This window comes from Lepisosteus oculatus, chromosome 1 (assembly GCF_040954835.1).
Source record: "Lepisosteus oculatus isolate fLepOcu1 chromosome 1, fLepOcu1.hap2, whole genome shotgun sequence".
Lineage (NCBI taxonomy): Eukaryota > Metazoa > Chordata > Actinopteri > Semionotiformes > Lepisosteidae > Lepisosteus > Lepisosteus oculatus.
This window is the reverse complement of record NC_090696.1, coordinates 18,367,027-18,379,089: the sequence shown is the minus strand read 5'-3', so window position 1 is coordinate 18,379,089 and position 12,063 is coordinate 18,367,027. Positions and strand designations below refer to the sequence as shown.

Below are 12,063 nucleotides of genomic sequence, written 5' to 3'. Positions count from 1 at the left end.
CCCCTGGACAATGGCTTCCCCAGTCCGTTCCAGTGTCTTTACCACAGGATATCAATCTCAGGGCTGGTCTGACCTGTCAATACAATGTCTACTAGTTTCCACTCCCCATTACCGCCTGTTAACAGCGTAAGGCTCCACTTCCCAGGAGCTTTCAGGTCTTTGTTAGACCCCAGGCAGTGATCATGCAACCAAACTGATTATCCTTTGACCTGAACTATTTAAATACTTCTCTACAGATCTTTATAAACATACATATTAACATTCCCTACAAAGCATAAGTTTCTAAATCAGAGACTGGTCAATAACTGGATCAGTATGAATTGAAGGGGAGGGTGTGGGAGGAGCAGACGAGGTCTATAGCCTTTCTAAAGGAGCCGTTGCAGACAAACTGGCTGGGACCACACTGAAAGCATTTCCCCGATTCTGGCAGACTTGGTTTTTGCTTCTTCTTGGAAGAACTCTACGACACTACGGATTGCTATGGCTTCAGTCCAGATCAGCTCCTCTTGGGAACCCTCTTTCCCACTTGCCTGCTCCTTAAATGTTTGCTCATGTTGCAAAACCTACCCACTTAAATCCCCCTGCCCATCTCATAATTCAGTCTGGGGGGGAATTTCTCACTCGCGCTGGTGCAGGGCGGCCAGGTGGGTGCAGCACTGCAGAGGGAGATGATGTGGCTCCCCCCTGTGTGTGAAGCACACAGGACCATTTGTGGGGGGGGGGCAGAGATAAATGCAAGCAAGTATAAGCAATGTGGAAACTATTTGAAAAAAAAAAACATCATTCTATTCTTGCTTACTCACGTTTAGGGGTTGTGGTCATCAGTTTCTACAAGTGTGTCTTTTTTAGGAATATGAGCTTGAAAAACAAACCGAGTGAGTTTTAGGTTGCGAACACTAAACAATACAGTTCAAGCACTGGGCAGTAACTGATCCATTACAATAAAAAGATCATTTTAAATGGAAACTTTGGGAGAAACTGGCACTTCTGCAAGTCTGCCTTTAACAAATGCTCTTCTGGATGTAGGCTTCCACTGAATTCCTCCAGAGCACTGTTCGAAAGAGAAACAGGAGGAGTGGGGAAAAAAGAGAGACCAAACAGGCAGGCAGGGTTTTTTTTTCACTTTTATATTTTTAAAAACAAAAATAACAGATTAAATAAAATTTACAGTAGACATATGCAATCAATTGTGCACTTTTTAAATACTTCTTCTGATACGTTCTGCACAGCTGTCAACGAAAAACGCAAACACAAGAAAGAGAAAAGATCAAGGAGGAGGAGCAGGAAGATGGAGGAAGAAGAGGCAAGGCAGGGGAAGGGGAAAGCGAGGGGCTGAGAATGAGCAGGGCGAGAGTGTGTGGTGAGGACGGGAGGGATAAACTCTTCCACTGAAATCACTGAATATATATATTTTTAAATCCTTAAATCACTTATATAAATATATTCAACCAAAAAAAAACAGAAAACAAAAAAACGAAAACGAACGAAGAAACAGAATAAAGAAAAGATCAACAGCGCAGCACATGAAGCCACAGCAGTAGTAAGGCAAACAGAAGCCAACGGAGGCAGCCAAGAGAGAACGAGAGAGAGAGAGAGGTGTGCGCTACAGTGAGAGAGAGCGAGAGTGCGCCAGGAGAGGGAAGAAGTCGTGAGTATGAGTGAGAAGGGAAGGTGAGGGTGCAAGAGACCGGGAGTTTGAGTAGAGAAAACAGGACAAGGGGGAGGTAGCAGAGGAGCAGAAAATAAAAGATGGAGGACAAGTTTGGGGGGTGGGGTGGGGGATTGTGGGTAAAGTGAGGTCGACTGTCCAGTGTGTCCTCGTGTGCGCCGCGCGTCGGGTCATCGTACGTGCGTGTGGGTGGGTGGGCACGCGCACACGGTCAGTAAATGCTCCACACACATACGCGCATCAAACCGCACGCATGCTCGCGTGTCTTGTGTGCTCTTCTGACAAAAAAAAAGACCCAAAAAACAAAGGTAAATAAAAAAAAATAGAAAGTTGGAGTACGCCAATCTGGAACTTCTCCTCCCTTTTGTCGAGACGATTCGTTTTCCCCGCCGCGACCCTGCCCCGCTGCCCTACTGCGAGCTGGCCCGCTCCAGAATCCGCAGGTCATAGTTCTTTTTGGTGGCGCGCAGCTTGAAGCGGCTGGTGGAGTTATTGAGTTTGAAGGAAGCGCTCTGGGCGGCCATGGTGCTGGGGAACACGGCCACCACGGTGTAGAGGTGCGCCGGGTCGTTGTCGCCCTTGCCGCCCCCGCCGTCGCCCCGGCCCTGCGTGTCCTTCAGCCACTGGATCTTGGCGCCCGACATGGCCAGCTGGTTGAAGAGCTTCTCGGCCTCCGTGCGCGTGATGCCCTCGGGGAGGTCCGTCACCTCCAGCACGCGGCTGACCACTGCAGGGGGTGGCACAGAACACAGGCAGGCTGAAACCTCACCTCTCTGCCACCGCGGCCCACTAATCCTTCAGCCGCACGCGGCAAACAGCCCATTCGGACTGGACGGGGGAGCCTGCAGAAAGCCTCCTGTTGACATGCCCGTGATCCTAACCTTCTCCCCCAGGAAAAACTTTGCCCTCCTCCTCCCTCAGTCATACAAGCATGAAGGCGGCATTTTTTATTTTTTTACTGCCAATTCCCATAATTCCAGATGAGAAATTTGTTGTGATGTCCTTATTGAATCATGTCAAGCATTCCTGGATTCCTGGAAAGGCCAGAAACATTTCCATGATGCATGGGTGTCACTGACCAATCTTTCCCATACAGGCTTTACAAAGGAGTTTGCAAGACTGCTCAACGCCCTTATTACCTCAATACAATTTACCAATAATGCAGAGGAACAGCCCTTTTTACAAGGTCTGGTTTGTCTTAGAATGACACACTGGGTAATTTTGGTAAAAGTCGAGCGAGGAAGACAATAAGGATGCTGGGAAAGGAAGCAGGGACCTAATGGGAAACCACAGGTGAGGTTAACGAGGAACGGCACCTTTAAAAACCCAAGGGCACTGGGAGAAAGGTCAGAGCCTCACCTAAATCGTTGGTGCCCAGGTCTGTGGATGCTGATTTCAGGGTCTGTCGCTTCCCTCGCGTGCCATGCTTCATTCCAGTTTGTCCCTTTAGCAGGAAAGACAGGCGTTGAGGAAAACCACAACATTCTTCGGGATTGAGCTAAGGGACCATCCCTCCTGAAGGGGGCTCTGCAGTCTACTCTGCCTTTTCTGGTGTGTGTCGCAATACTGTACAGTCAGAATAATAACACAAGCTTCTCTTTTTCTTGCCTTCTTTAAGGTCAAAGACTTGGCAGATGCTCAGAGCACAGTGCACACGGGCACTCTAGAAATCCTATGGCAGAGAGCAGCCACACCAACAGACCAGGGATCTGTGTGGCACAGGGCGGCAAGTCTCACCTGGTGTGTGGGATACGAGGACTGGCTGTGGATCAGCTGAGGGGGGCATAGGCTGTACTGTAAGGGCTGACCAAGCAGCGAGTATCGACCATCACCTGGAGACAAAAAGAGAGAGATGACCATCATCCATTGCATGCTTAACAGCTTGTACACTCGGGCACACGCTGTACATTCTATGACGCTCCAATAGATGTGGTTGGATTTGGTCAGGCCAGTGCCCGATCCGTTATAAAGAATCAACTTCCGCCCTCTCACTCCAGGAATTTATGGAGAAGCAGAAAACTTCCTTTCAGGGCGTTTCTTTGGGAAGCAAATAGTCTTAAACAGAAGTCAACCTCATCCCTCAGCCACTGACTGAAGATCTAAAACGTGAAAGCTCTGGGGCTCTCCAGACCTGGAAGGCCATGCAGTACGCACGTGGAACCAAGCTAGCCACCCTGTGCAGTGCTGTGCGTGTGCGTGCGTGCGTATGGCCATGCTGCTGTACCTTGTGCGGGCCCCAGGGGGCGGGAAAACTGTGTGATGAGGGGGAGGGGTCCGAGGCCAGGACACACACTGCTGACGCTGCCTGAGGGAGAGGGTGTGGGCGACTGCGTGGGCGAGGCCAGGGGACTGTTGATCTGCGTACTGGCCTGCCAAGGACAGAGAGGGAGAGACACGCATGGTGACCACGATCGAAACACTCAATTAAAAAGAACATTTTAGGGTTCTCTGCACGGTCGACCACTGAGTGGAAAACATTTTGCACGTTGTGCTCCGAAATATTTAGTTTTAGACAGCTGAATTCTAAAACATCCTCCCTGCACAGTGCACCATTTGCAGGACAGCATGGTGCATGTGTGACCATTAAAAAACAGTTCTTTCATTGTAGTGTATGGGTTTCCAATTGTTTAACCCTTTTTACTTACTAATCGCTATCGGTTAACTACCAGCAGGGGGCGTGAGTGATGTTCCTTTTAAGTCAAGCACCTGAATATCGGATCGAAAACAAGATTTAAAGGTAGATGCCGCCTTGTGATGAAAGTGATTTAGATTAAAGTAATCCGATCTTCATAAATTTAAAGAAACCTATGTTTCTACGTAGTGTTGTGCAAGAACAGTCATGCTTCTTCACTTCTGAGGAACAACACATGGATCATCTGCATCAAACCCTGCATGATGTCAGAAGGCAAATCGACTCAATTCTGCCTACTTCTGGCAATTCCAAGAGTTATCGGAACGGCAGGACCACAGCAGACGGAACAGCCCCGGCCGACACCAGCCACGCACATCCCCAGGGTGGGCTCTGACCTGCGAGCTGCTATCTGTCTTGTACAGTTCCCCAGGCTTCTGTCCTCTCTGCTCCACGCTGTAATACTTGCAGTGGTTCCACTGGACCATAGAGGGGCTCTGGGTGGGCTGGGGCCCATTGGGGACACTCAGCTGCATCACCACCACACCTGTACCTGGAGGGGCCACACCTGGAGACACATACCACTTGAAAGTCAATGGCACAAAATCACATTCATGAACGTGCCACTTTCTTCTTACATCATGACATATGCTGTAAGTGATGCATGACAAGTGATGGACTGTGCCATCAGCATTCGAGTACAATGCAAACAAATGCATCAGAATTCAGAACAAGTGCATCAAAGAAAAAGCTGATTTTACAACCTGCCACAAAGAAACAGGGGATCAGGGGAAGGCGAGGTCCTTGTGTACTGCTGTCTTCACATTAATTCATTACATTTAGAGGCATTACAGACTTGCATTCCAAATTTAGAGAAAACAAGTCTGCACTTCAATTGCCATCTTGTGCATTATGCAATATGAATGCATTACACTCCTAGGTAGGCAAGGTAGCTAGACAGCATCCCAAATATGTTTGAACTTTAAACCAGCATTACAGGAGGATACAGCTATAATTAAAACGTACGTTTAAACAATCATCTCAACCTGATCGGAAAACGTGTCTGTCAACTGCATGATTGCATGTAGTACCAGTTTCTTGGCACTGGGTGGTGCACTCTGCCCAGTTTTATGAACTGTGAATCATTGCTCTTCACTCCATCCTCAGACAGAGCCCCAGCTGTGCCCTCCCACAACCTCATAAGGTTGAACAAAGACTATCTGAGCAAGGCGTACAAGATTGGGGGGAAAAAAACCATTTAAAAACTGATCAGACAAACTCAAAACATAGCAAGGCACAGACAAACACAGCTAGGGGAGACAGACACAGAGAAATGCAGACAGGCTGTGGCCCACGCAGGCAGGCAGGCTACAAGCACAGGCTGACATTCAGAGGCGCGCAGACACGCAGAGAGCCGCCCTCACCTGAATATTGCTGCTGTATCTGTGGCGGGTTACAGGGAGAGGGGGACTGTGGAATCTGGTACTGCTCAGAGCTGGGGGGTTGCAGAAAGCCCACCGATGGGCTGAAAGACAGAGGGCAACAACACAACTGAGCTCCAGGAACTTCAGCAGGTAGGCAAGGACAGCCGGGTTACTGGGTCTCAATCCGAGCACATCTGAATCGTACAGGCTGTTATTATCCCAAACCACTGCCCACTTACACCCAGCAAGTTTCCCCTGCACTGCTGTTGCAACTGTAATGAATTCAGTGACAGAGCATGGAGGGGAGGGGGAGCATGCACGTGACTTTCTCCGCAGTATCTAATAACCACCTGCCCATTTTCCCTTCAATCCGAGCCCCCCCAGGCCTCTCACCTTGTGCTGGTCTGCTGTGCTGGGGGGAGGACGCTGTAGTAGACTGGCATTGCGCCCCCTGGCAGCCCCCCCTGCACAGACTGGCTGGCAGGCACCATCACAGGCTGCTGGTATGTCTGCTGGACCACCTGTTGGGATTCGTTGCCCACAGGCACCTGGCGCAGGAGAGACAGGCACACAGTGGTCAACGGGTGCCCACGGCCTTCAAAAACAAACTTAGAACAGTCTAATGCCCTTTGAGATGAAGTTTCCTTTAATCTGTAAATATTAAGAGATGTGCCCTGTCTGAAATTCTCTTAGGTGACAGAAGCAGTTGTCACCCCGTCTGGGCTTACAAAAACAGACTCGATGGCAAAATGTTAAAAAACCCCTTATTTCTAGTAGAACCAGGACCATCTAGGAAGGTGAAGAGCTACTGATGCTGCACAGAGACAATACAGTGTGAAGTCCTATGATTCTTTTTTCACAGCATCAGATGAAGCTAAACCATCTTTAAGTCCCTTAATTCTGAGCCTCCAGGGCTGAAAACCTTGAAGTCTATGGGGGTAAAAGCACCCTCTGCCCAAAACTGAAGCAAGGAAAAGGGGCAGATAGGTACTTCTGTTCACTAAGGATTTTAAGAGGATTTTTGCTTTGTACCTGGTATGAAGGCAGCGGTGGATATTGGACCATCATGCCTTGCATCTGGTTTCCCATGTTGCCCCGCTGGGTGTTGAGAAGGCTGGGATTCTGTGGCTGTTGGACTCCCATCATGCCTTGATACGCTTGCTGCTGATTGGGCAGCATGGTCTGGAGTCCTGCTGAATAGTGTGCAAAAAAAAAAAGTTTCAGAACTTGGTTTAAAAAGAATGTCTCTTCAGGAAAAAAGGATATGTTTTGTTAAGATTTAACTTGCAGGTGGTTTCTTTAGCGTTTGGTCCTTTTCAAACTCTGGGAGCCTCCTGACCTGTCCATTTGTTGTGCTTGATAAGTGATATAAAAGGCAGAATATGCCTTCATAATCTGAAGCTTTGGGCAGTTCTACAGTTCTGCAAACACAGAAAACCATCCGTTTTCTAACAATTTTATCCATTACGGATTCAAAGGAGAGCTGAAGCCTGCTGAAGGCAGGATATACCCCGGACAGGACGCCAGTCCACTGCAGGGCACACACAGACAAACACAAACTCACGCCAGGGTCAAACTTCTCATAAGCCAATTACCCTACCAGCACATCTTTGACCATAAATCCACATGAACACGGGTAGTACATACAAACTCCACACTGACAATCTCAGGAATTGAACCCTTGGGCCACAGGGCTGCGAGGAAGCAATACTCATCATTGCACCACCATGCTACCCTCAGAAAATTTAGTCTGTTAAAAATACAGCTGAAGACACTGTTAGGGTTAGTAGTGTTGCCAGACAAGTATTTTTCACCAGTAAACCTGCTGGAAAAAAAAAAATCCTGGGGGACTTAACCTTTTTATCAGAGCTTATGGTTTTACTTACTTACTGCTAACCTGGAATAACACTCACAAAAGAGCTTGACATTTGATTGGGACTTGAAATTAAACTATGAAACTAATCAATGTGGGACCAATTGGAAAAGGCTACATTCCTTGACGAGACGGGGACAAAACTCAGTCTTTTTAATTGCTTGTGTTAATCATGTCAACTATTGCATCCTTCCAGACTGGCTCCTGCCCCTCTACGAGAGCAGTACAGAAAGACGTCTCGTGCTGGTTGAGAAAGCTGGGGGAATGGGTATGGGGCGATCGCTCACCTCGCCTGACTGCGGTAGTGCCAGCCGGGCCAGAGGTTGAGAAAGCTGGGGGAATGGGTATGGGGCGATCGCTCACCTCGCCTGACTGCGGTAGTGCCAGCCGGGCCAGAGGTTGAGAAAGCTGGGGGTGTGGGTATGGGGCGCTCGCTCGCTCACTGGACTGCTGTAGTGCCAGCTGGGTCAGGGGTTGAGAGAGCTGGGGGCGTGTTGTGGCACGATTGCTCACCTGACTGCTGCGCCGGCTGGGCGAGGGGTTGGGAGCGCTGGGACGGGTAGGACACCTGGTGGGAGAGCGGGCGGTACTGCTGTCCTGAAGTGGGGTACTGCCCCGGAGCATAGTAGGACACTTGAATCTGAAACACACATCCCACAGCAGAAGAGGGAAACGGGTGAGGGCTGTTCCTCCTCCTTCCCCACTCCCATCGGAGGCTCCAAGAGCAGGTAAGCAGACTTCAAGGTCGGCGGGGTACCCACCTGCTGAGGGGGCGGGGGCGGGGTTTGAATGTACCCCTGGGGGGGTGGCGGAGGCGGTGGCGGCTGCAGGACAGGCTGCGAAGGCGGGGGCGGAGGGGGTGGGGGGTGAGCGTGGGCAGAGCCAGGCTGGAAGGCGGACGCGGGCATCGGCTGGGCCCCCGAGGCCATGATGTAGCTGGGCTGGGGCGGAGGGTGCTGGGGCAGGACGGAGGGAGGCTGGAACAGTGATGGGGGCTCCGGGGCCTCGCTGGAGCCCTGCCGGCTCAGGGTCATCTGACTGAACTGCGGACCCAAATCCTCAGTCTGAAAGAGATGGGAGCAGAGGCGGAGAGGGAATGAAAGCACGCAGATATGAGAACTGACGAGACTAGTTTCTGTACCCCTTGACTAGTGACAGCCCCCACATGAGTTAGCCTAAATGAGGCAGCACAGGATTGATAACTAGGGCTTTGGAAACCACTCAGGCACCTAACATTGCAAAAGGAACACAAGCAGCTCAGCATAATGACATTAAGGATATTTATAATTTTACAACATTTGTCAAGTAAATTCCACCCATTAATATATATTCTGTTTGTTCATAATTCACATCGGCAAATAGGTCGGTTCTTATTGCACATTTAAGTTGGCTGCACTGTTGCAGGTAACAGCTTCCATGGTCACTCATACTCCTGAGCCCCACAGCGGAACAGGTGGAATTCTCCACCCTGCTGTTACCCCAGGTTAAATCTACGCATTCATCTATTTTATAACTCCTTCTTCCAATTGAGGGCTAGCAGGGGAGCCAGATTCTATCCCAGCAAGCATCAGGCGCAAGGCTGGGTCACGCACACCCTCACACCAGGGCCCATTTTCCCAGAAGCCAATTACCCTGCCAGTGTGCCTCTGGACCGTGGAGGGAACCTGCAGGGACACGGGGAGAGCACGCAGAGAGCCCCCCAGGAACTACCTGAACCCAGGACCCCAGTGCTGCGAGGCGGCAATAGTAACCACCACGCCAGCACCAGTGTGCTGCCCAGGCTAAACCTAGTTTAACCTCAACTGTGCCTGCAAATCGCTGCTTCCCAACCTATGAGTAATGGATTTATTTAGGTGGTTAGGAGACAATCAATGCCGTCACCTTGGATCACCACTAGAACTCGCCTTTATTTTCGACAACCCAGTTCTAATGGCTAGTCAACTCTGGCTTGCGATCCCAGGCAGCCATGAGCAGAGAAGACCAAAGAAAAATGCAAACTACCTGTTCAGGCCCTTCTGCTGTATCCCCCTCTCTTGTTTCCTAAAAATTCTCAACTACTGCTCCTGCGAGTGAAGCTGAGGCCTTGGCAGAAAGCCGAGTAACCTGAACGCCTCAGCCAGCCTTTCAAAAGACGCTTGAAATGGAGAAGTAGAAAAAAAACGCTGCCTGAGTCTGAGAAGTGACCATGCAGAGGGTGTCAAGGGGAAAAAAAAGGAGGACGAGGAGAGAGGAAAGGAAGGAAATGTATGGGAGGTGGGGAAGGGAGGGGGCGTGTCATGAGACAGCATGAGAGACCAGAGAGTAAGAGAGAGAGGCAGACGGGGTACCATGTTGTACTGCTGGGGGGGGGACACTGGCAGGATGACCTGGGGGCAGGAGGTGCTGGAATACTGCACTGGCTGCGGAGAGGGCTGCAGAGACGCCACGGGCTGCAGAGACGCCACCGGCTGCAGACAAGGGGGGGAAAGGGAGAGCTCGGTTACAGCGATCTTTTAAAAGAGCTGCTGAAAAAGTCATTCCTGCTCTCGAAAGACTACAATCAGACCATCCATATTCATGAAACCGTCGCACCATTCTGATCTATTGCATCACTCTTTTTTGGGGAAAAGTTAAACCGAAATTCAATTCCGAACGGCCAGGTGGGATATCGGCATCAATCGTTCCTTAATAGGGACAAATAAGCCTGCTGAATTTTGACAAGACTGTTTTCAACTTGAACATGCTGTCACCGTATTACAGGGAAAATAAAGAACATGTGAGGGTACATGAGTTTTGAATATGACTCTGCTTGGCTTCCACGTACTCTGCCACATAAGGGTGTTCATCCCTTTCCTACCCGCAGCATGAAGCGAGATTGCTCTCTGCAGCAAAAATACTTAGGGGCTGTTGTGCCGCTGGCATCCTGAAATCCTGTTACTGTGTGACGACACAGAAGTAATTCAGTTAGGAGCAGACTTTACAGCCCCATTGGGATTCCTGCACGTGGAAACAACTGGAATGCGCAACAAAGGAGCAGGGGGGCAGTTTTATAGAACAAGGAAGGAACAGAAATTAAGAGATGGATTTCAGATTATAGTATCTTGACTTGGAAACGCACTAATTAAGAACCCTTAAAAATTAATCCAATGGAAAAAAAACAGGTCTACAAAAGCAGTGATCTGGGGGGTTAATCAAATTAAACTAATTATAATGCAATCATTTCATTCCAGGCAGACGTCACCCTGTAAATTCAACGCCACATGCAAAAGACAAAACTGAACAGTGAAACTGCTTAAATTTAGAAAAGAAAACAGCATTTGTACCTTGCAGGACCAGAGGAGCATAATTATTTAACCATGCAGAGCAGTACGTAAATGACTGCTAAGTCATGACACGCCAACCAGAAGAAACACTGCACCTTTTCCATCCTGCAAGGGTTACAAAACACACCTGAGCGTATTACTCATCCTGCAAAGAAAAGCTCTCACTTCTCTCTCCCTCAGCAATAGCAGCAGGAGACGGAGCCTCGGCTGCCTACACACTGCTAAAACCAGCACCCCCCCTCCCATCTGCCCCCCAGGGACATCGTGACTCACCTGAGCCATCATGTGATTGCTCATGGGAGGCTGCGGAGGGGTGGGCAGCAGGGCGCTCTGGGGGGGCTGTGCCTGCTGTCCCTGGGGCTGTGCTTGGCTGGAGGGGCAGGGGAGCAGGCTGCGGGGTGGCTGGGGCGCTGAACACGGGGCGACTGCATCAGCGGTGGTAATAGGGAGCCCTAGAACACAAATGCGGACATGTTGTAGAGGTCAGTGTTACACGACACATTGATGGACAATCTGGTCAAATCCTCTTCTAGTCCAGAGGTACAATTAGATCACACATCATCCATCAATTCCTTATGAGAATTATGTAGTACATGTTTAAAAAAAACACATCAGAAAAATGCTTGAAGCTGACATCTATTACATGTTTTAGATTTTTGTTTTTCTAATGATATGATACCAATATTGTGTAATAATCTCACCTAAAATAATGTTTTAACCACACTGCAGATTAAAATGAAAGGGGGAAACACAGAAACGTGCTCTTCTGGAACTTGCCCTTCATCTGCTTTTGATGCACTTAAGCTCCATTGTGAGGTCCAGGTGAGTCAATGCCAATTGGAGGACTAGTGCGTCTCTCACTGATGTCACAGCCAGCAGCCAGAGCCGTGGCTCCAATGCCAGCAGTAAAGACCGTGGCAGACTAATTCCAACGCTACCCCAGGAGTGCACTACCACTTGGGAAATCCCAATACTGGTTGAGTCACTTGGGATATGGTGAGATTTATTTTGTATAACTCTATTCCAGGTTCTGCCCAAGGCACACAAACGCTTAAGTCCTCTTGGGTTTTAATTTGGCCACTGTGTAGAATACCACAAGGCTTTTAAAGCTTCTTCAAATAAGAACATCAATATCCTCTCCAGAGATAATCCGGACCTAGAACTGT

General features: G+C 49.3%; 1 protein-coding gene across 16 annotated transcripts in view; it reads right to left on the bottom strand.

The window, feature by feature from the left end:
• Positions 1-1,106: 1,106 nt before the first annotated feature.
• LOC102693883 (R3H domain-containing protein 2) overlaps positions 1,107-12,063 on the bottom strand; it is a 55,506-nt gene continuing 44,549 nt past the window's right edge. For 8 of the 16 annotated variants that reach the window (XM_015344265.2, XM_015344272.2, XM_015344271.2 and 5 more), the window contains 12 exons: positions 11,171-11,349; positions 9,923-10,042; positions 8,357-8,659; positions 8,109-8,235; positions 6,755-6,915; positions 6,116-6,270; positions 5,723-5,823; positions 4,697-4,866; positions 3,894-4,038; positions 3,407-3,501; positions 3,029-3,113; positions 1,107-2,396 (listed from right to left, as the gene is read on the bottom strand). In XM_015344265.2, the coding sequence (XP_015199751.1) occupies positions 2,080-2,396; positions 3,029-3,113; positions 3,407-3,501; positions 3,894-4,038; positions 4,697-4,866; positions 5,723-5,823; positions 6,116-6,270; positions 6,755-6,915; positions 8,109-8,235; positions 8,357-8,659; positions 9,923-10,042; positions 11,171-11,349 (1,958 nt within the window). In that variant the 3' untranslated portion in view covers positions 1,107-2,079. The remainder of the gene's footprint in view (positions 2,397-3,028; positions 3,114-3,406; positions 3,502-3,893; positions 4,039-4,696; positions 4,867-5,722; positions 5,824-6,115; positions 6,271-6,754; positions 6,916-8,108; positions 8,236-8,356; positions 8,660-9,922; positions 10,043-11,170; positions 11,350-12,063) is intronic. The other 8 variants (XM_015344275.2, XM_069186623.1, XM_069186607.1 and 5 more) reach the window with 3 other exon arrangements.